This window comes from Ochlerotatus camptorhynchus, unplaced genomic scaffold (assembly GCF_037179485.1).
Source record: "Ochlerotatus camptorhynchus isolate MF236.1 unplaced genomic scaffold, CSIRO-AGI_Acam_v1.1 ptg000010l, whole genome shotgun sequence".
Lineage (NCBI taxonomy): Eukaryota > Metazoa > Arthropoda > Insecta > Diptera > Culicidae > Ochlerotatus > Ochlerotatus camptorhynchus.
Genome location: NW_027040502.1, coordinates 3488381 through 3512189, shown reverse-complemented (window position 1 = coordinate 3512189; position 23809 = coordinate 3488381). Strand labels below are relative to the sequence as shown.

General features: G+C 39.3%; 1 protein-coding gene across 1 annotated transcript in view; it reads right to left on the bottom strand.

Annotated features, from left to right (window-relative positions):
- Window positions 1-23809, bottom strand: part of LOC135699958 (synaptic vesicle glycoprotein 2B-like) — an 83583-nt gene that overhangs the window by 48119 nt on the left and 11655 nt on the right. The window contains exon 2 of the mRNA XM_065220283.1: window positions 8849-9046. Within this exon, the coding sequence (XP_065076355.1) occupies window positions 8849-9046 (198 nt within the window). The remainder of the gene's footprint in view (window positions 1-8848; window positions 9047-23809) is intronic.

Below are 23809 nucleotides of genomic sequence, written 5' to 3'. Positions count from 1 at the left end.
ACACGTTTATAAAGTATTTTATCATGACATTAATAAACAATTGCTAATGACGTTTATGCTTGAATTACAGAACAGTTTTAAGGAGGGATTCATAACTGTTTTAAATTTATTTTTAAAGCAAGACAGTTTTTGACTTTCTTGCCAGACTATAAAAGGTTTTTAAAACAGCAAAAAGCTGAATTACTAAGCAGGAATGTTTTACACTTTAAAATGCTATATTTAATCTAAATGGATTGTTCATTGCCGTTATAAAACCATCATAAATCAGAGTGGATGCTAAATGGTTACTGAATTGTTACTTGGGAGTAACCTTCTCTATGGCCAAGATCACGAAATATTCTATGTTGGACCTAAGATCCATATATTATAACGCCCGTCATAAGTAACATAAAAGTGAAGCGCCTCTAGCGGCGTAGTTCCCAATTAAACCTGAATCCAATGACACAAGCTTGTTATTCTTTCCCAGTACAACAACTTTGTCCAAGACAGTATAGCTTTATATATTGAAACAAATGAGATAATCCACCACAGCCCCTATTAGTGAAAATCCCATAAGCTGTGGGTATCCTTATTCACGGATAGCTCGGCAATAAGGATCCGGCAATAAGGGATAGCTCGGCAATAAGGAATCCGGCAATAAGGATTCCTGACTGTATACAATTATTCTACTACAACGCTCACCAATCAATTTAAATTAGGTGATGCTTAGGGATGTCTCTGTTTGTATGTTTTGTTGTTTTTGCGATGGTTAAATCATTTTAGAGAAGAAAAGAAGTCACAAGCCCTAGTCATAATTTTCAATTTTTGAAGTCTTAGAGCAGTTTATAAAACCAAATTATAAAATCTTCTTTACCGATCACGTTGGTTAAAGAGCCTCCTAGGGACCGGTATAAAGCTATGTAATGATTTATTAACCCAGTTTAACCATCCAGCTTTGTTAAAGGCATGGAGGCTTGAGCGTTTGGCAGAAATCAACTGAGAAAGAGTAAAACAATTTTAAACTTGAGAAAATGTTCAAGCTGTTTTCCATTGGCTTGCAAACTAACCCTAACCTTAACTATCCTCCTTGAACATCCTGCCATCCGGACCATTTTCACAAGTTGTTGGTAACAACTACAACAACAGGAAATTTGAGGTGTCTATATAAATTTTATAATTGCTTAGATAACATTAAAGTATTTAGTGAAAAGCATCAGAAGGGCAAATCAAAGTCATTTTGGGGGGCCATGCCCCCCGGGTCCCACTTGGGTACGCCTATGACTATCAGCTGGAAGCAGAAGAATAAAGGAGTTAAAAGTAAACATCAGATGAAGTATCACCGAAATCAACAATTATATATACCTATTCCAAAGTGGAAACGGCTGCGAAATTGAAACCGAAATCTGAGATCGACGAAATTAAAATCACTTGAGCCTAAATTGAAAAAAAAATCGCAATACATGGACCATGATTTAGGCTTGAAGAGATCCTTAGAACCTCGATAAGACTTGTATTGTGGCATGTACAACCATCCCTCACGGATCATTCTAATAAATTTTCACCCCAAACCCAATTAAATACTAGCAAGTCTTTACACACAGATCTGACGCCTCACTGCTTTGGCAAAGAAGTTTCTCACCGAACCGTAGTACCTACATTATAGCAGAAATGTCTGCTCCAATATCACTCCTGCTGAAGAGATCTTACGCTCTGATAAGCCACATTTCCATCAGTAGTGTTTATACCCATTCACTCGAATCTGATAACATAGCAACGACCGAACGCAAGAACGAACGAACGAACCGAACCGGTCGGTGTGATATGGTGAATGACGAGTTGAAAGCTACTTTCATGTTTCTTGTCATCGTCGTCGTCGTCGTCGTCGTTGTTGTTGTGATAAATATGATAAGGGAACCATGTTGACGCCTCCACCACCAACGCTGACGATGGCGTCAGAAATCAGAAGGCAGAATGCAACCAGGCGAAATAGAAAGTTTTTGTCTTGTGTACGACACTGGGAAGCTAAGCGTAAAATAAGGAAGCTGAATTGCTTCCGGATAAATGTTGTTCATTGGTGACGTCTTGAAAGGATGAGCCCATTGCGAGCGGCAATGAGGTCTGATTTGTGTTCAGGAAGAATAGGGTTCTTTAATTTAGAAAGAGACCGCTAAGATGGTGATTTTTTGCCAATGTAATCGCACCTATTTTAAATAGTTCCAGTGTACAAAAATTTATGGAATTGTGGAATTCAGATCCATTTTTAATGCAGATTACGAATTGGGTTCGTTAAGGGTATTAAGGTAAATGCATATTCGTAATCTGCATTGAAAATTGGAACCGAAATCGATAATTTCATCAATTTTGGTACCCTAGAATTATTTTAAATAAGTGCAACTACATTAGCAAAACTCACCATCTTAGCACCCCGCAGTGGGAGTTTGTATTGGAGTGAACTGTCAGCTAACAAGTTAAGTGTCCAAATATTTTGCCCCTAGCTTACAATGATGCGAAGCTTTATGGAATTCGGAAAGGGCAAAATAAAATCGATTCGTCAGTTGGCGTGGATTTGCTCTATGGCAACAAATTGAAAGGCAGATGTAGCATACTTGTTCTTATTTGAATTGGAGAAACTATTTATCTCCCACTAAATCACTTTACTCAGTAAACACTTATCGCAACTTAATACTTGTATCGTAAGAAGATTTGCATAACATTTTAGTATTGTGAAGAGGTGGGTTTGTAGGATGTTGCACTAACCTTGGCACTTGCTCCCCCCCGCCCTCCTCTATCTCGTCTTAGCAACATTAAAGCTGTCGGCAGTGATGGATCACTCTTTTGGGGTTTTTTCATTGCTTTTTAATATAGAATGCTATCGTAAAATCCATTTGCATTTTCAGTAAAATAGATAGTTTAATGCTTTTAATCTCCCTATTAAAATTTCAAAATTTCCGTACCTTTGAGCCACACTCTGTGTTTTAACTGTGCCCTCGGAAGTGCTGTTAAGAACACCTTCAGTGAAAACACAGAGTGGGCCTATGCGGTGCGGAAATTTAGGATTTTGATAGGGATATTAATGACACTAAACTAATCTATTTTACGATGAGTCAACTGAAAACTCAATTGGATTTAATGTAAGCATTTTATATTAAAAAGAAATGAAAAAGTCCCAGAAGAGCGATCAATCCCTGGCTGTCGACCAAATGGTGTATGTTCGAAATTTGGCTACGCCCTTGGTAGGATATCTCATTGGTGTCGGAGAGATAGTGTGTTATCCTCTTAAATCGCCTTACAGTGCCAAGAGGGTTTTCTTTCCCAGCTAGTGTTTTCTAGCCCGTTCGTTTTCTTAATACAGGATAAAATCTGTCCTCTAGGAATACAGCAAATTACTCTGGAAATTCAGTGAATTCCTCTGGGAATTCAGTGAATTCCTCTGGGAATTTATCGAATTTCTCTTGGAATTCAGCTAATTCCTCTGGAAATTCAATGAATCCCTCTGAAAATTCAGTGAATCCCTCTGGGAATTCAGCGAATTCCAGTGGGAATTCAACGAATTTATCTGGCAACAAAGCGAATCCCTCTGCGAATTCAGGAAATTCCTCTTAGAATTCAGCGAATTCCTCTGGGAATTCAGTGAACTCCTCTTTTAAATTAATGAATTCCTATATATCCAGTAAATTCCTGCGAAATTAGTCGATCATTTATGGGAAATTGAAGTATTTCTCATAGAATTCAACAAATTTCCCCTAGAATTCGTCGATCTTTTTTTTTTTTTATCAAATTGGTTCCTCAGCGAATTCCTTTAGGAATTCAGGGATTTTATCTAGGAACTGTTAATTCCTCTAAGAATTCGGCGGATTCCTCCGGGAATTCAGTGAATTCCTCTGGGAATTTATCGAATTTCTCTGGGAATTCAGCTAATTCCTCTGGAAATTCAATGAATACTTCTGAAAATTCAGTGAATCGTTCTGGGAATTCAGTGAATCCCTCTGGGAATTCAGTGAATCCCTCTGGGAATTCAGCGAATTCCTATGGGAATTCAACGAATTTATCTGACAACAAAGCGAATCCCTCTGCGAATTCAGGAAATTCCTCTTAGAATTCAGCGAATTCCTATGGGAATTCAGTGAATTCTTCTGGGAATTCAGTGAACTCCTCTTTTAATTTAATGAATTCCAATATATCCAGTAAAATTTCTGCGAAATTAGTCGATCATTTATGGGTAATTGAAGTATTTCTCATAGAATTCAACAAATTCCTCCTAGAATTCATCGATCTTTTTTTTTTTAATCAAATTGGTTCCTCAGCGAATTCCTTTAGGAATTCAGGGATTTTATCTAGGAACTGTTAATTCCTCTACGAATTCAGCGGATTCCTCCGGGAATTCAGTGAATTCCTCTGGGAATTTATCGAATTTCTCTGGGAATTCAGCTAATTCCTCTGGAAATTCAATGAATACTTCTGAAAATTCAGTGAATCGTTCTGGGAATTCAGTGAATCCCTCTGGGAATTCAGTGAATCCCTCTGGGAATTCAGCGAATTCTCATGGGAATTCAACGAATTTATCTGACAACAAAGCGAATCCCTCTGCGAATTCAGGAAATTCCTCTTAGAATTCAGCGAATTCCTCTGGGAATTCAGTGAATTCTTCTGGGAATTCAGTGAACTCCTCTTTTAATTTAATGAATTCCAATATATCCAGTAAAATTTCTGCGAAATTAGTCGATCATTCATGGGAAATTGAAGTATTTCTCATAGAATTCAACAAATTCCTCCTAGAATTCATCGATCTTTTTTTTAATCAAATTGGTTCCTCAGCGAATTCCTTTAGGAATTCAGGGATTTTATCTAGGAACTATGAATTCCTCTAAGAATTCTGCGGATTCCTCCGGGAATTCAGTAAATTCCTCTGGGAATTTATCGAATTTCTCTGGGAATTCAGCTAATTCCTCTGGAAATTCAATGAATCCCTCTGGGAATTCAGTGAATCCCTCTGGGAATTCAGCTAATTCCTCTGGAAATTCAGCGAATTCCTGTGGGAATTCAACGAATTTATCTGGCAACAAAGCGAATCCCTCTGCGAATTCAGGAAATTCCTCTTAGAATTCAGGGAATTCCTCTGGGAATTCAGTGAATTCTTCCGGGAATTCAGTGAACTCCTCTTTTAGTTTAATGAATTCCAATATATCCAGTAAATTTCCTGCGAAATTAATCGATCATTTATGGGAAATTGAAGTATTTCTCATAGAATTCAACAAATTCCTCCTAGAATTCATCGATCTTTTTTTTTTAATCAATTAATTAATTAATTTATCTTTATTAGGGAGGCTTTCAGCTTTGGGCTGGTTCGTCTCCAAACCCGGAAGCCCCTGAAGGGGGCTTTCCTCTTTTTTAATCAAATTGGTTCCTCAGCGAATTCCTTTAGGAATTCAGGGATTTTATCTAGGAACTGTGAATTCCTCTAAGAATTCGGCGGATTCCTCCGGGAATTCAGTGAATTCCTCTGGAAATTTATCGAATTTCTCTGGGAATTCAGCTATTTTCTCAGGAAATTCAGCGAATCCGTCTGGGAATTCAGTGAATCCCTCTGGGAATTCAACGAATTCCTGTACGAAATCAGCGAATTCCTATTGGAATTCAACGAATTTATCTGGGAACAAAGCGAATCCCTCTGAGAATTCAGTGAAATCATCTTGGAACTCAGCAAATTCCTCTCCGAATTTAACGAATACATTTGGGAATTCGCTGAATATCTCTCGGAATTCAACGAACTCCTCTGTTAATTTCATGAACTCCAATGTATCCAGTTAATTTGCCGCGGAGTTAATCGAGAAACTCTGGGCTATTTACTTATTTCTTGTGGAATTCATCGAACTTCTTTTCGAATTTAACAAATTCGTCCATGAATTCTTCTGGGACTTTAGCAAACAATTCCTCTCGGAATTCATAGAATTCCTCTTGAAATTTAATGAATTCCAATGTATCCAGTTATTTTCCTGCGGAATTAATCAAGAACCCTCATCGAACTACTTTTAAAATTTATCAAATTCGTGCGTAAATTCCTCTCGAATTCCAGTGAATTATTCTAGAAATTCCGCGAATTCCTATCGGAATTCAGCGAATTCCTCTCGAAATTCAGCGAATTCCTCTCGAAATTCAGAGAATTTCTCTTGATTTTCAGTAAATTCCTCTGGAAATTCAGCAAATTCCTCTGAGAATTCACCTAATTCTCTCTCTGAATTCTGCGAATTCCTTCTCGGAATTCAGTAAATTGCTTTCGAAATTCTCAAAAATTCAGTAAAATTATCTAAGAATTCCGTGTATTCCTCCACTAAAGTTCTGAAAAGTTCATAGAACTTCCGCGAAGCTCTGGAAAATTATGAACTGTGGAAGCTCTAGCAAGTTCTAGGAAATTCTCAAAATTTCTCAGAACATCAGCGAAGTTCACAAAATTTCTCATAACATTTCGGAAGATCTCAGAGCTGCTTGGAACTTCTCGGAGTTCCTGGAAAGTCACGGAAGTTTTTGGATCATCTCGGAAGTTCTCAAAGCTAATCAGAACATAACTGAAGTTCTCAGGACTTCTAGGAACATTTCAGAACTTCTAGGAACTAAGCGGAATTTTTCAGAACTTTCCAGAAGATCTAGGACATTCTCGGAAATTCTTGGAAGTTCTTGTAAGTTCTCGTAAACTTTTTAAAGCTCTCAGAACTCCTCGGAAGATCTCAGATCTACTCGGAAGATGCCAAAAGTTTAAAAAAAAACTTCTCGGAAGTTCTCAGAACATCGATGAAGTTCTCGGATTTTCGCGGAAGTTCCGAAAATTTACAAGAACTTTCGAGAAGTTCCGAGTACTTCTGTAAATTTACGAGAAGTTTCGAGAAAATCTGAGAATTACCGAAGTTCCCGTTAGGTCTTAGAATATCTCGAAACTAATCGGAAGTTCTTGGAAATTCTAGGAACTTTTAGGAACATCTCAGCAGTGCTTAGATCATCTTTGTAGTTCTCAGATTTTCTCAGAACATTGCTGAAGTTCTCAGAACTTTTGGAATTACTCTCGCAAATTCATAGATCTTCTCAGGAGTTCTCGTAATTTCTTGGAAACTACCGGAAGTTGTTCGGGTTATTCATAGAGCTTGGTGGTTCCGAGAACTTTTCATAATTTTTCGGATGCTTTTGGAATTTCACAAAACTTCTCACTTTTAAAAAGATCTAGGGACATATAAGAAATTCTCAAAAGAGAATTTACAAAAAAGTTCGAGAAGTTCAGAGAACTTTTGATGTGTTCTGTGAGTTTATGCAAAATTCTGTGCTGTTCCGTGAACGATGTTCTGAGAACTTCCGAGATATTCAGCGAATTCCTCTGAGAATTCAGTGAATTTCTCTGGGCATTTAGCAAATTCCACTGAGAATTTTGCAAATGCCTCTGGGAATGCAGTGAATTCCTTTGAGAATTCAGCGAATTCCTCTGGAAATTCAGGGAATTCCTCTGGAGATTCAGCGAATGCCTCTGGGAGTTCAGAGAATTCCTCTTCGAATTCATCGATCTTATTAAGAAATTATCTATTTTTTTCCAGCATTCCACTTGAAATTCAGTGAATTCCTCTCGAAATTCATTGCATTCCTCTCAAAATTAATTGAATTCCTCTTGAAATTAATTAAATTCCTCTCAAAATTAAAAGAATTCCTCTCGGAATTCAACGAATTCCTCTAGAAATTCCTCTAGACATTCAACGAATTCCTTTTGGAATTCAGCAAATTCCACTCGGAACTCAAAGAATTCCTCTCAGAATTCAGATAATTCCTCTCGGAATTCAGAGAATTCCTTTCGGATTTCATGCGAATTTCTCTCGGAACTCAGCGATTTCCTTTCGGAATTCAGAGAATTCAGCGAGTTCTTCTCGGAATTTAACAAATTATTCTCGGAATTAATTGAATTCCCCTCTGAATTCAGCGAATTTCCCACGGAATTCACTAAATTTCTTTTGGAATTTAGTTATTCGTCTAGGAATTCATCGAATTCATTCGGAATTTATTAATTCGTCTCGGAATTCTGCGAATTATTATCTGCGTAAAGCGCATTCCTCTCCGCGTTAAATTTCTTCTTCGAGTTAGCCAAATTCCTGTCCAGGTTAACCAAATTCCTAAATTAAGTAAAAACCTCTTTAAATGTAATGACTTCTCTCAGAATTCAATGAATTCCAATTTAATCAAATTATCGTATTTCTTCTGGAATTATTCTCGGTATTCAGTGCATTCACCTGGGAATTCAGTTAATTGCTCTCAAAACTCCGAGAATTCCTTTTGGAATTCAGTGGATTTTTTTCGGATTCTTTTTGGGTATTTCCCTTTGAACTTAAATATTTCTCACTGAATTCAGTGAATTCCAACGTATTCAGCGAATGTAGAATTAATCAGAAAACCAGAATCCTCCGGAAATTTTACGATTTCCTCTAAGAATTCAGCAAATTTCTCTCAGAATTTAGACTAATCCTCTCGAATTCCTCTTTAAATTAAATTAATTTCAATGTATCGTAATTAACCTTTGGAAAATTAACGTATTTCTCCTGATGTTTAACAAATTCCTTCTAGATTTCATCGATTTTTTTTAAAGTGAACAAATTCGTCGCTGTATTCAACAAATTCTTACCGGAGTTTAGTTATTTTCTTCTGGAATATAACGAATTCTTAACTAAAGCGAGTACCTGTAAATTGTATATTTTTTTACTACAGATTTCACAGCAAATTTGGCTGTATGAATGGGAGGATATCGCGGAATGAAATTCAATTTGGCCGTGCTCGGTTCGGAAGAGCACTAAGAACATATACCACTGCAAGGCTAGACCAAGCTAGAACGGTTGTGAGTACTTACCCCCATAGGTGACCGCATTCAGGGTTCCCTTGTCGACGAGCGACAGATGCAGATCGCACTCGGCACTCGGAAGCACGTACGAGATGGTGGTCGTTTCAAATACGGTGCACATGCAACAGGGCAGTGCCACCAGCAGCAGCAGGAAGTTGAACTTGCCGTAGCCCGTTGCAGCGATGGCAGTTTCGAAGTCCGCCGGTCCTGGCCGTTGTTGTTGGTTCGTTGGGTGACAGAGAAAGAGAGGAAGATAGAGAAAAGAGGAGAGAAATGTAATAAACCCAAGCCCGTAAATAGGATCTGAATATTGCAGTATGCATGGCTTCGTAGAACTAGGTGAAGTTTGCTGAAGTTGTTGTAGGTACATACATTGCCAATGTTGACTCGGGAACGAAGTCACAATGTTGTTGGAGCAATTGCAAATTTCACGTTTAATTATTTTTATTACAATTCTGATTCATAAGTCAAAAGTTATTTGACTGTTCACAAAGGCTTAAATTTTGTCTAAATTTTTTTCTGAGATTTCACTAATATTCCTTAAACTACTGTCAAAATCAAGTATGCGGAAGCTACATGACAATGATCAACAACAAGTCTGCCTTCGCTGGGAAGTTTATGCATAAAGTCGTTCATTTTCCTGCAGCGAGCCAGAAGCCAAAAGTCAAAGGAATGTCTAACTCATTAAAACTGTTGGTGGCAGAGAGGTAGATATCTATCATTTGTACTTCTCGTAAAATCTGGAGCATTCGCAAACGTGAAATGGTGACGTGCGGGGGAAATTTACCCGGCTAGTGCGCTCTGCGGCAGCTACCTAGTTGGAACACCGAGATGAACGATGGTAGTTTTTAATGGACGTGCAACCGAAGTTTGTTCACAAGTGGATTGGTTAAATTATATATGTCACGGGTTTTCACTTGCATCTTCATCGAAACAGACCCAAAAACTCCGCAATGAAATGTAGGTAGAAGTTTTCTTTGGTTGATTTTAGAAGTTTGCTTTCCGTTGAGGAAGTTTTCGTTGGATTATGGTTGATTGATTTGCACTAGTGTCGAGTAGATAGCTTTCATGTATTCCTTGATTTTTCATGGAGATATTGCCAATTTAGAGAAAAATTAGGATTTGGCGTCAGATTATCAGCTTTAAGGTTAAATTTACTTTGATGCATTTTCGAAAAATTCAAAAGCATGATTTTCAGCCGCATCATTTCAGATTGCAAAAAGCTCGCATATTTTTCTTTAAAATAGCAAAAGGAGTAGAAGCTGAAATGATGGCTCGAAAAAAAAAACTGTTTTTGTAATTTTCGAAATTGTATAAAAGTAAATTGAACCTCTAAAGCCCCTGCCCCTCCCCCCTCCACTTCGCATTTTGTTAATAAATTATCAGCTACCGGAAAACATACAATAACAAAACTGCTTCCCCATGTTTGTTGCGACGTATTAAATATTGAGAACTGGGTACACTCAGTTCTTCGCTGCATACAGTGTAAATATTTACGTTTTTTTTTTACAAAGCTCAGATAATCATGACCTGAAGGAGTAGGCTGTGCGTGTGATCGAACCTGACGTTTGTTTTTTCCGTGGAGTTTTTTTTTTATCTATAGTCGGTTGCTGATCTGGCCAAAACCAGGCCCAGGAGACAATTTCTTGTTCCTCAGTCCCTATTAAATATTTGCCACTGAGAAGCTGTAGAACCTCCGCGAGGCGTCCCATCATTCGTCCCATCATTCGTCCCATCATTCGTCCCATCATTCGTCTCATCATTCGTCCCATCATTCGTCCCATCATTCGTCCCATCATTCGTCCCATCATTCGTCCCATCATTCGTCCCATCATTAGTTCCATCATTCGTTGAGTCGCAGCGTTGAACCTGACTATTGACCACGAAAAGGCTTGCCAATGCACATCAAAAATCGACTACATACATCCGAACATTTGTTTATCTCAAATCGACGGAAGACATTCCGCGCAACTACCATAAACCGGACTAGTTCATGTTGATCGTCGTCAAGCTTCGTTTACAATTTAGACTTCTACATCAACACATGTCAGGCAGCCTTCAGGTTCAATTGGCTAAACTTGGTGAGTTCGTTCCATTTTGTAATTTTTTATCGTTTCAAACCAGTAACGTTGGGCGATCACCTTTTTGTGGTGCGTTACTGGTATAAGATCTACCACCGAACCCTAGTCGTGACAACTTCAAACTAGGGAATCAGGATTTTCCAGTAATCAAAGGATTACATTTTACTTACTTTTTATGACTTGATAATAGTGACAAGACTCGGGTAGTGACCACAGCCGTTATGCATTTCTATATTGTATATTTCAAATCAAAAATATTGCTTGTGTTCATAGAGTTTACATAATCCTTTTCCCTTTGTCCTTTGCCTTTTCATTTCCCTCTTCTCTTTTCATAAAGCGAGTAATGGCGCTATAGCCATAGGCCATAAGCCATAAAAGGCTTGGACAAGAGTTAGTGCTCATGTCTCAACCGTCAAAAGAAAATGGAGCATCACTTAACCTAACCGCTTAATATGTTCATTAATTTGCATACAACTTTTTGAATTCTAAAAATTGGCAAAACAATTCTAGAGAAATTTGATAAAGAAAACTAATAATGTACTATTTAAAACATCCTGTGTTAAATTACTGATTATTTCATATATTTACAAGAAGTAAAAATAAGGGAGCATTGTAGATATTCAAGGTACACTGGATAAATTTTTCCACCACTGAGAAATTTTATAGCGAACAAAAAAAAAACGAAAATTATTAAAATTGATTTAATTTTAAGGTATACCAAAATATAAAAGTCAATTTCAACCAATTTCCATTATCTCTTAGCAAAAGAATTTAAAGAATCCTCTCGTCATGGTGACAGCAGCCGCCCATTTTCGAGGGCAAACATTATGCGTATGAGGGTAGAGCACTATTTCAGCCTAATCGCCCATTTTGGGCCTATTGAGCAGAACACATCAAATAAATCCATTATTTCAGAGTTAACAAGTCAATTATGCGTTTGGTTTGATGCATAAGGCCTAAATTAGAATCCGTAGGTCGAGTTTGGGGTCAAGAAGCAGTGTTAGATTTTAAACAATATCTCAACAATTTGTTTCTCTTCAGCAATTCTTACAATACATACGGAAAGGTAAATACATTGAGAAGTCATCTGCAGTGAAAACATTCCATTTTGTGAAAAAATCCACTCGGGGCGGATTGTGCTTAGCAGGCCCACAATTAGATCTAAGCCCTACTATATACTACAAATTCAATGTTCACTCGGCTGACGACAGAAGCAGGCCGCTCTCGATGTGTGTCACGCGATCGTCTGACAACTCGGCAGAAACCATTGTGTGAAGAACTAATTGTTCTTCATCAGCAGTTCTTTTGGTCAATGCTTCGTCGACCGTAAAAAGCAACCGTTTTGTGATGAGTGTGTGAGTGATGAAATTGTTTGGAATGGAAACGCTCTGCCCCCCGTTGGCGATACTATCATACAATGAAACCGCTGGAAGCGAATCCTATTCTGATGGAGGAGGCTTTTTGGATAGCGGAAGATAAATTGTTTATTGTGTTGTACCTTTTGACTATACACACTTCGAAAAAATCATGTAAATTTAGGTGCTCTGAGAGTGACATATACGAGCGTCAATTTTGACATAAATTTGAGTCATAACAGACGCGAAATATAGCTCAATCAAACGTACATTTCGTCGAGCAACGAACATTTCAGTCTCGGAGCACTTAATATTACATGACATGTTTGTTTACGTCTCATCTTTTATGTCAACACGGATTCCGTCACGTGGTAGAATTAGTTATTTCTAAGTGTGTAGTTTTAAGATGTATTGTATAGTGACCAAGAATCCTCGGCTCTGTAAAGTTAATTCGATTGAGCCTTATCAAGTAAATTATTAATCAAATAAAAACTACTACAAATTCGAAACGAAAAGGAGGCAAAATGGAGGGCGCTGCTGACAGCGGATGCTTAACTCAAGCCGCCTCCAAGGAAGAGTAAGAAGAACTCATAAACAATTGTTCGATCCTAGTCAAAAGGCGATGCGAAAATGAGCTTTGGTACGACATCGTTATTAACTTAAAGCTCATCCCCCACCTGCCCGATGTTATCCGATCGACTCTTCATAAATCAAGCTGAACAATGCATTAGGTCCTAAGTAACATTGGCCGATTTTCTTCGTCGAATTTCTCTTTGCATCCTCACGGCCATGAAGCCGTGATCTAGCTTACAATATGACAGACACAACAATAAATGGTTCTGTAACCAAGTTATTAACGAAAGAGAAGGTCGATGAAGAGATTCAATGCATTGTTCAGCTTGAAATGAGAGAGCGAGATAAATATAGAAAACCACCAGTCGGGTAGGTGCGAATTGAGCTCAATGCAAAAACATCTCGTTGAAGAAGCGAATCTCCTTCCACCCCACAGCTGAATGTCAAGGTGATCCACTCATCACGCCGTTCTCTGCAAGACAGCTGAGAGAAAAATACCTAAATGGAAAATTGAACAAGAACAGTACTTCCACCCATCTGAAATTTTAGGCTGACAAAAACGGGAAGCTGAAAAAATCGGGAAATTTTCTTTTTCAATATTTAAACCATACAAATGATTTTGAAATCAAGTTTGACCATTATTTATCCACTATTAATGGAATAACTGATAAATGTTTACTATTCTTTACAACAAAGGGTACACCAAACGTCTCGAAAAGTTTGCGTACGGTTTGTTGAGTCGGTATGTACTGTTTTCTTAAATTTCGCTTAATTTTCATCGCTTCAACCAAGGCTAAACGTCCATATCTCATTATCAACGTAAATACACTAGCCAGGACCCGTCTCTTGCTACTGCTTGGTCCCGAGATTCTGGCTACCACCATCAACTTTCGCTGCCTTGTCGTAGGCGTATTCTACGCTATTGAAGCCAAACAGTCGTCGACCGTCTACCTCGGTCGCCAGCATTTCGATCTATTCCAGCGTCTTGCCTGTTACCGTAAGACGACGTCGTCCGCAAAGCCAACGATCTCAACTCTTTTGGGTAGCTTCAGCGTTAGACCGCCGTTTTAAATCAAGTTCCAGAGCGTTGGACCAAGGATGGAGCCTTGTGGGATTCCCACCGTGATCCTAATCGATCTCTGTCCCATATTTGGTTCGTAGATCAGAACCCGGTTCTGGAAGTAGCGTCGGCTTCCCAGCTGGAGCTGTTGAACGCATTTTTGACGTCGATCGTTATCACGGCGTAATATCGATCTCCTCTCCACTTCTGTTCCGACGCCTTCTCGGCTCTCTCGACAACTGTCCGAATTGCATCCACTTTTGCTATTGATGAATCTACGTTAAGGTCGACCAGCAGATGGAAATGATGATAAAATAAAAATGACGTTTTGCTACCTGTCAAATCGTATGGAATATTTTTTAGTACATCATCACTTTTGTGGTTTTGGATTTCAAACCTAGGTGTCGCATGCACTGCCCAACAAACAATTTTAGCTGCAGCTTAGCTTATACAGGCAAAAATTAGCTGCATAAGGCGAATTTTGGCTGTATAAGCTAATCTGCAGCCAAAATTGTTTGTTGGGTGGTGCAGTTTCGCGTAGATTCATCAATTCCTTTTCGAAACCCGAACTACCTCTCCGACAATCCTTGCTCACTCTCCGTGCATTTCACCAGTCTGTTTAGGATGATCCTCTCCAAGAGATTTCCGAGTGTATCCAGCAGGCACTGCTACGAGTTGCTCGTTGGGGACTTCGTCGTTATCTACCTCTCCGTCTCTATACGATGTAGGTGGCCAGGTCGTTGGATTGTGCTTCGGGAAAAGTTCTTCCACGATGACTTTCAGGTTCTCTAAGCACATTTCAGCGAGCATGACTTACTTGACATCTGATGTTCGTCATCACGACACGGTGTACGTCGTTGGCAGCAGCCTCTCGATCCAGCTCCAGTTGACTGTTTGACTTGCTCTGCTTTATTTCTCGTTTATGTGCTCGGAACATTCCTCTACGTTCCTCTCTGTTTGCTTCTGTTCTTGCTTTCTGAACACGTTTTCAGGCTCTGAGACAACTAGCGTGGAGGGTGCTAATTTCCTCGTTGCAGCAGTAAGCTGGGGGCCGTCTGTTATTTAGCTCCAGTTTCCTTGGCATGGTCGTGTCACATGCTCTCCCTAACGATTCTGTCAACTCGTCTTCCACTTCAGGTCGCAAGTTCTCGTCCTCTCTACTGCCACAGGATTCCGTTGGCCGATGCCATATCGGATTGCCTGATGGTCACTATAGGTCACTATATCCTTCACACACTCTCCAATTCATATTTTCCACCAGCGACGGACTGCAGTCCGCATAAAGTGACGTTGATAATGGATTCCCGGCCATCTCTGCGAAAAGTGCTAGTTTTGCCTTTATTGAACAGCCTGATTTCCAGCTTCGCCGAAGCTTCCACACAGTACACAAACATCATCCTCTTATCGAATGAAACCTCAGACCATTCAAAACAAAACACCGAAATAGCTTTTTCGAATGATAGCTGCAACCGGATGACGGTTGTTTTGAAATCAGATGATTTTCCTCTCGAATACAGGATGAAACTTGTTATGAGAAGGGATAGGGCCTTCAGTTGAAATGCGTAATGCTCTCTGCAGAATGACTGTCATACTAAATGGAAATGCATATGGTATTGGTTCAGCCCCATAACGCAAATCATTCAAAACGATGATGTAAATAATTCTATCGAACGTCATTTGCTGATCTGAGCTGACAAACGAGGTGGAAGCATATGCATCGCTATCAGAGCTGTTACGAACATAGGTAAAGGATGAAAACCAATGTTTGACTAATTCGTGGTGGAGGAAGTTTTCTCCACCACTAAAATTTTTTGTATGAATAATGGAATGGCTTATAATGGCTATTCAGTATGGAATTGTAGATTATCAAATTATAAATCTAATTAAAAGCACTTTTTTTTTTTTTTTGTAATTACTTTATTTGTACAGGCTCAATCGAATAAACTTTACAGAGCCGAGTTATCCTTTGCGTTATACATTGTTACTGTCTTATATTTAAAGTTAAAGGAACTGGACCGAGTACTCGCGGTCGTCTCGAGGTTAGTGGAGATTTACAATTTTTTGGATGAGAAAAGGGAAGAAGGAGGTTTTAAATGTGGTTTACGATATAACTATTTAATTAATCCTAAAGCATGAAATTATTTCTATTCATCTTGAAAACAAACATTGAAAAAAAAAAAACCCCCCAGACGTACAAAACACAAACTAAACACAAGGTTAATCAAACTTACAATCTAAGGTTAATATCCTTAAAGTAAACATATATGAGTTTCATAAACTCCAGATCGCGTCTAGCCAAAATATCCCGAACTGGAACATTAGGTTGTCTACCTCGAGCCCGAAGGGAATCATAAAAATGTGATCTGACTCCACGATACTCCACACAAGACCAAAGGATGTGATCAGCGTCCTGGTAACCTTGTCCACATTCACAGAGATTGCTGTCTCCCAACCCCACACGGAACAAGTGAGCGTTTAGACAATAGTGATTGGACATGAGACGAGACATCACGCGTATGAAGTCTCGACTCAAGTCCAACCCTTTGAACCATGCAAACTTCGACACCTTAGGGATAATTGAATGTAGCCATCGTCCCAAGCTCCCTTCACTCCATTGATGTTGCCAGCTAACGAGCGACTGCTGACGATAAATAGAGAAAAATTCACTATAGGCGATCTGTCGATCATAAATGTCGCCTTCCATAGCGCCCACCTTCGCAAGTGAATCCGCCTTCTCATTGCCCAAAATTGAGCAATGCGAAGGGACCCACGCGAAGGTGATGATGAAAGAGCGCACGGATAAAGCACTAAGCAGTTCTCGTATTTTCAAGAGAAAATACGAGAAGTGCTTTACCGGCCTAATGGAACGGATAGCCTCGACAGAACTGAGACTATCCGTAAAAATAAAGTAGTGGTCTGGAAGAAGTGAAGCAATAGTTTCCAAAGTGTAGTGAATTGCTGCCAGTTCAGCCACATACACAGAACAAGGAGCTTCAAGTTTTCGAGAGGCGCTATGAAATTCATTAAATACACCAAAACCAGCGGACTCCTCTATTAGAGATCCATCTGTGAAAAACGTTCTTGCAGAATCAACATGGCCAAACTTTGCAGCGTATAATGACGGAGCAATCATAGGACGATGATGCTCTGGAATTCCGCGGATTTCCTGCGTCATAGATAAATCAAAATTCACTGAATTGCCGAAATCGGAGAAGACTACACGATTGGGAATATTTCTTGAAGGGCTGACATCCTGTGTTAAATATAGGTAGTACAAAGTCATAAAACATGTTTGAGGATTTAGCTCCAGAAGCTTCTCAAAATTTTCGATCACCAGTGGGTTCATTACTTCGCAACGGGTGAGGAGCCTCAGAGATAACTCTGAAAAACGGACGGATAGCGGCAACATGCCCGCCAGCACTTCGAGACTCATAGTATGAGTCGAGTGCATGCATCCTAACGCGATACGAAGACAACGATACTGGATCCGTTCCAGCTTGATGATGTGCGTTTTAGCTGCCGACTGGAAGCAAAAACTGCCGTACTCTAAAACCGATAAAATCGTTGTCCGGTACAACGTCAGAAGATCTTGTGGATGGGCTCCCCACCACGTTCCGGTAATTGATCGAAGGAAATTGATCCTTAGTTGGCATTTTCTTCTCAGATACTCAATGTGGGATCTCCAGGTGCATTTGGAATCGAACCAGACCCCGAGATATTTAAAAGACATGGAATGAGTGATCGGTTTACCCAAAAGTTGAAGCTTCGGTTGTGCTGGGCTATGCTTCCTAGAAAAAACGACCAACTCAGTTTTCTCCGTGGAGAATTCGATACCTAGCTGAATAGCCCAAGTAGACAAATTGTCCAAGGTATCCTGTAAGGGTCCTTGCAGGTCAACCTCTTTTGGCCCTGTGATAGACACTACGCCATCATCTGCAAGTTGCCTCAACGTGCAATTGTCACTAAGACAATTGTCAATTTCTCTAACGTAGAAATTGTACAAAAGGGGGCTTAAACATGAGCCTTGGGGGAGACCCATGTAGCTAAATCGAAAAGCTGTAGAGTTTCCATGAGAAAAGCTCATATGTTTTTCTGACAGCAAATTGTACAAAAAATTATTCATTAATGGAGACAATCCACAAGCGTGGAGTTTCTCTGAAAGAACTTCAACGGATACTGAATCAAAAGCCCCCTTGATATCCAAGAACACAGAAGCCATTTGCTCTTTCTTAGCAAAAGCTAACTGAATTTCCGAGGAAAGCAACGCGAGACAGTCGTTCGTTCCCTTACCCCTACGGAAACCAAATTGAGTATCTGAAAGAAGGTGGTTCGTCTCAACCCATTTGTCGAGGCGAAAAAGGATCATTTTCTCCATCAATTTCCGAATACACGACAGCATCGCGATGGGCCGATACGAATTGTGATCCGACGCGGGTTTATCAGGCTTTTTAATGGCTATCACCCTTACTCGTCTCCAATCGTCGGGAACAATATTGAGCTCCAAGAACTGATTGTACAAGTTCAACATGCGCCTCTTAGCGACGTCTGGGAGGTTTTTCAGCAAGTTGAACTTGATTCTATCAGATCCCGGGGCAGAATTGCCACACGAAAGGAGAGCGAGTGAAAGTTCGACCATTGAAAAAGGCTGACTGATTTCGTCTACCGAATTCGCGGTTTCGTGAGGAATCAACTGCGACGGCACGGAATCTGGACACACTTTTCGCGCGAATTTAAGAATCCATTGATCCGAGCATTCCTCGCTTTCGTTGTTAGTAGACCGGTTACGCATTCTTCGCGCCGTACTCCAAAGCGTATTCATAGACGTTTCGCGCGACAATCCGTCTACAAACTGCCGCCAGTAACCCCGTTTTTTGGCCTTGATGAGGCTCTTGAGTTCGCGTTCAAGAGATGTGTATGCGTCGAAATGCTCGCGTGTTCCGCGTTTCCGAAAAAGTTTAAACGCGTCGGACTTTTTACGGTAAACCTCCGTGCATTGTTGATCCCACCAGAGCGATGGTGTTTTCTTACGAATAGACGATCGCGGCACCGGTCGTGTTTGAGCTTGAAGTGCGCTGTCGACGATGAGATTAGAGAGGAAATTATATTCCTCCAACGGCGGAAGCTCTTCCACTGACGATACTGTATCGTCTATCGCGGATTGGAACTTAGTCCAATCGATGTTACGGGTTAGATCATACGCGACGTTAACGGATTCTGACGAGTTGAACCCACTGGCAATCGAAATTTTGATCGGCAGATGATCACTACCGTGCGGATCCTGGATTACATGCCAAGTGCAATCCAACGATAGTGAATTGGAGCAAAAGGTGAGGTCTAATCTGCTACCATTCGAGGATGGACCAGCCAAACGTGTTACTTCTCCATTGTTAAGGATTGTCATGTTGAAGTTGTCGCAGAGATCATAAATCAAAGTAGAACGGTTATCATCGTACAGTTCCCCCCAGCCTGTACCGTGGGAGTTAAAATCTCCCATGATCAACCATGGAGCGGGAAGTACCGCACATATGTCGAAAAGTTGTTTGCGATTAACAGAGACTCTAGGAGCAATATATACAGAAGCAATACAAAGGCTCTTACCTTTAATGGTAGCCTGACATGCAACAACTTCAATACCGGGGAATTCGGGAAGATTCACTCTATAGAAGGAATGGCACTTTTTGATCCCCAAAAGTACCCCTCCTCCACGTGAATCCTCACGATCCAATCGAATAATGTTAAAATCGTAAAAAGGGAGATCAATTTCTGAAGAGAGCCATGTTTCACAGAGGGCAAATGCATCGCAATTATTGTTCTGGACTAAATACTTGAACGAATCTAATTTCGGAATAAGACTTCGACAATTCCACTGTAGAACAGTGATCAAATCCCCGACCTCGTTTGGAAAATTATCCATCGAAGGAGATGATAGCTGCAAGAAGGGGCCATTTTGAAGTCAATTGCTTCAAGAAGGTTTTAACAGTGGGAAGCAATGTGAGGACAATGCTTTTCAGAGGATCAGAAATGTTGAGGTATTTGAGAATACCGTCCACAATGTCATCAAATGAGAACAACCCAGATGAAGAAGGGGTTTCTGTTCTTAAAATTGGGGCATCAGGGGTTTTGGATGTCCCCGGAAGTGGTGGAAAATCCTGGGTATAGTCAGTTCTGCGGAATCCAGGAGGAGTAGAAGTCTCCTTTTTTCCACCACTCCTTGATTTAGGCAAGCTGATTTGGGGTTCTTTATTTGCAACAATCCGCGAACGGATGCGCTTTCGTTTCCGTGCAGAACCTTCCGGAAAACTGAAAGAAGTTCCCTCCTCAGCCAAGTCAGAGTCAGTCTCGTCATCTGACAAAAGAGAAAAGGGATTTTTGTCATTGGTCGATGGCTTGGCTGTCTTAAGCATTTCTGCAAAAGACCGCCTGGAACGTTCCTTAAGGGAGCGTTTCATTTTGTCCCCGAGCTGTTTGTACGCCGGGCACGACGAGAGAGCATGAGGAGGAGTTCCATTGCAGTACACGCATTTTGGTGCAGTAGCTGCGCAGGCGCCATCCTCATGCTTCTCCCCGCATGTGGAGCAGCGTGCCTTGTTGCCGCAGTGGGAGGCCGTATGTCCCAACCGCTTACAATTCTGGCAGTTCATGACCCGAGGTACAAACAACCGCACAGGAAGACGAAGTTTTCCCAGCTCGATGTATTGAGGAAGGGCAGATCCAGAAAAGGTCACCCGAAACGAGTCTGTGGGGGTAAAACTCTTTTTACCCTCGCTGAGCGATACTGACTTCATTCTATGAACGGCCAGTATCTTTACCGGAGGAAGCAAGGGGTTCTTGAATCGGCCAACCGCTTGCTTCTCCAGTATCTCGGGGTTCAGGCTCGCCTCAGTGACCACGCCTTCGATCTCCACATCAGAAGCTGGAATGTACACCCTATATTCCAGTGTGAAAAACTGGGAAACAGCAATTTCATTGGCCTGTTTCAGGTTAGCGACGGTCACACGAAGTTTGTTGTGCCTAACCTTCGTTATTTCGGTCACGGCAGAGAATCGCTTTGTCAGATCATCAGATATCTGAACAACATTCAAGGGTTTGTTTTTGGGCTGAAAATAGACAACCCATGGGCCAGTCGAGTCATTCGGGTAGGCCCGCAATCTGGTGCTTTTCTCAGCCTGCCCATCGACAGACTGAGACGACGAACCAGGGATGACATCATCATTCTTCTGAGATGAATGGTCATCCATGTCGTCTTCTGACAAAACATCCATTTTGTTCAACTAGTGGGAGCGCAAAACGCTCTCCCACTGAACGCACAGACACAATACACAGAAAACACTACAAACACAGAAATACAAAATGAAAATTTAACTAATGGGGGAGTAAAAGAAACAAGAAAAAAAAACAAAAACTTATCTGATAATCCTATACTACTACCACCGAGCGTTATATGTGTAGGCGTTTACACCGATGGCTGGGAAGCGACGCGCAGCGTGGATGACCTTCGCTGTGGTGCACTTGATCGAGGCGCGGCACTCAGCGCACACAGGCGCACGATGAATGATGAACGATATAGATGTAGAAACGGATGCTCACACTCGATGATGATGATACGTGAGCGGGTATGCGTAAGCGCGTATGCGTGACCACGCAACGATGATGCCCAAATTTGTTTGCGAATTTCCAATAGCACGGATTAATCTTTCCGAAAATGACACTTTCTACTAAAAAAAACTCACTTTTCGATCAATTTACCGGGAACTATGCCAGGAGTCACTTAGTGAGAAAAAAACTGATAAATTATATCAAGCGAATACCGAAAAAACTTCCAAAACAACGGAGTGCGAAACAAGTCGACCGTACTTCTTGCTAGGACGCAGTGGGATGATTAAAAGCACTTGCATGTCACACTATTCTTAAATGTTTGTCCTCTGAGTGCCGTATGTTTTATAGCTGATTTTCAAACGAAAATAATCCTGTATTTGGATGACAGTCATATGGATGTTCATCATCTGACGACGAATTCAACCATAAGAAAATCATCCGAAATTCGAATGCATATTGTTAAAGGGCTCGAGCAATGCAATAATCATTCGAAGTATTGCGGATGTTTTGGTTCAGTGCAGCAGAATGTGCCCTCTTGCGTTGGTACATATGTTTCCCCACTCCACTGCCTAAGCATTGAAGTATCCTCCGATGACTACCGGTCTTCGTCCGATCAGCTTTTCGGTAAGTCCAACCAGCGTCCCGTGGAACTGCTCCATCGTCCATCGGGTGCGTAACAACTGCATATGAATATTCCGTTAATTTTGGCGATCACGAAACCTTCTTCTTGAATGGAGTATCTGCTCATAACTTGTATTGCAGCCATCTCAGCTCTATCCACCACCTAGTTACCTTTATCGGGAGGGACTCGATACAGCTGTGCAGTATCACACAGTGTTCGGAAAATCATTCTCAAATCTCATTCATTGAGCCTCCCTGCGAGAATAAACTCACATTCACAACGCCGAAAAATCATTCCAGCTTTAAACTCATGAAAACCACTCAAAGGTCAATTGATATCATGCCTATGCATGTTGTGTTAGTTTTTCAACCCCTGATGCACAAACAATAGTAATAACAATGAATAACGCCAAAATATAAAGCAATGAATTTTTGAACTTGAAAACTCATCGGTGATTTTTGCGACGTTGAATTTTGCAAGGCAAAACTCAAAGCCGCATAAACTCATGCATGAGATTTGAGTTTTTCCAAACACAATAATTGACAATAATTGAGGTTTATTTGAGTTACCTCTGTTATTGTAACGACAAAACAATTGAGTATCAATTCGAGCGAAATGCTTGAGAATTTATGCTTAAAACAAAAAAGTTCAGCAAAATTTTCAAGCTGACAAAATCGGGAAAAAAGCTGACAAAATCAGAGGTAGACAAAATCGGGAGCTGACAAAATCGGGAAAGCACTGTATTTATTTCTGCAGATTTGATTTATTTATTGATTTTTTTAATACATTGATTTATTGATTTATTGATATATTGATTTATTGATTTATTGATTTATTGATTTATTGATTTATTGATTTATTCATTTACTGATTTATTGATTTATTGATTTATTGATTTATTGATTTATTGATTTATTGATTTATTGATTTATTGATTTATTGATTTATTGATTTATTGATTTATTGATTTATTGATTTATTGATTTATTGATTTATTGATTTATTGATTTATTGATTTATTGATTTATTGATTTATTGATTTATTCATTTACTGATTTATTGATTTATTGATTTATTGATTTATTGATTTATTGATATATTGATTTATTGATTTATTGATTTATTGATTTATTGATTTATTGATTTATTGATTTATTGATTTATTGATATATTGATTTATTGATTTATTGATTTATTGATTTATTGATTTATTGATTTATTGATTTATTGATTGATTGATTTATTGATTTATTGATTTATTGATTTATTGATTTATTGATTTATTGATTTATTGATTTATTGATTTATTGATTTATTGATTTATTGATTTATTGATTTATTGATTTATTGATTTATTGATTTATTGATTTATTGATTTATTGATTTATTGATTTATTGATTTATTGATTTATTGATTTATTGATTTATTGATTTATTGATTTATTGATTTATTGATTTATTGATTTATTGATTTATTGATTTATTGATTTATTGATTTATTGATTTATTGATTTATTGATTTATTGATTTATTGATTTATTGATTTATTGATTTATTGATTTATTGATTTATTGATTTATTGATTTATTGATTTATTGATTTATTGATTTATTGATTTATTGATTTATTGATTTATTGATTTATTGATTTATTGATTTATTGATTTTATTGACTTTTTGATTT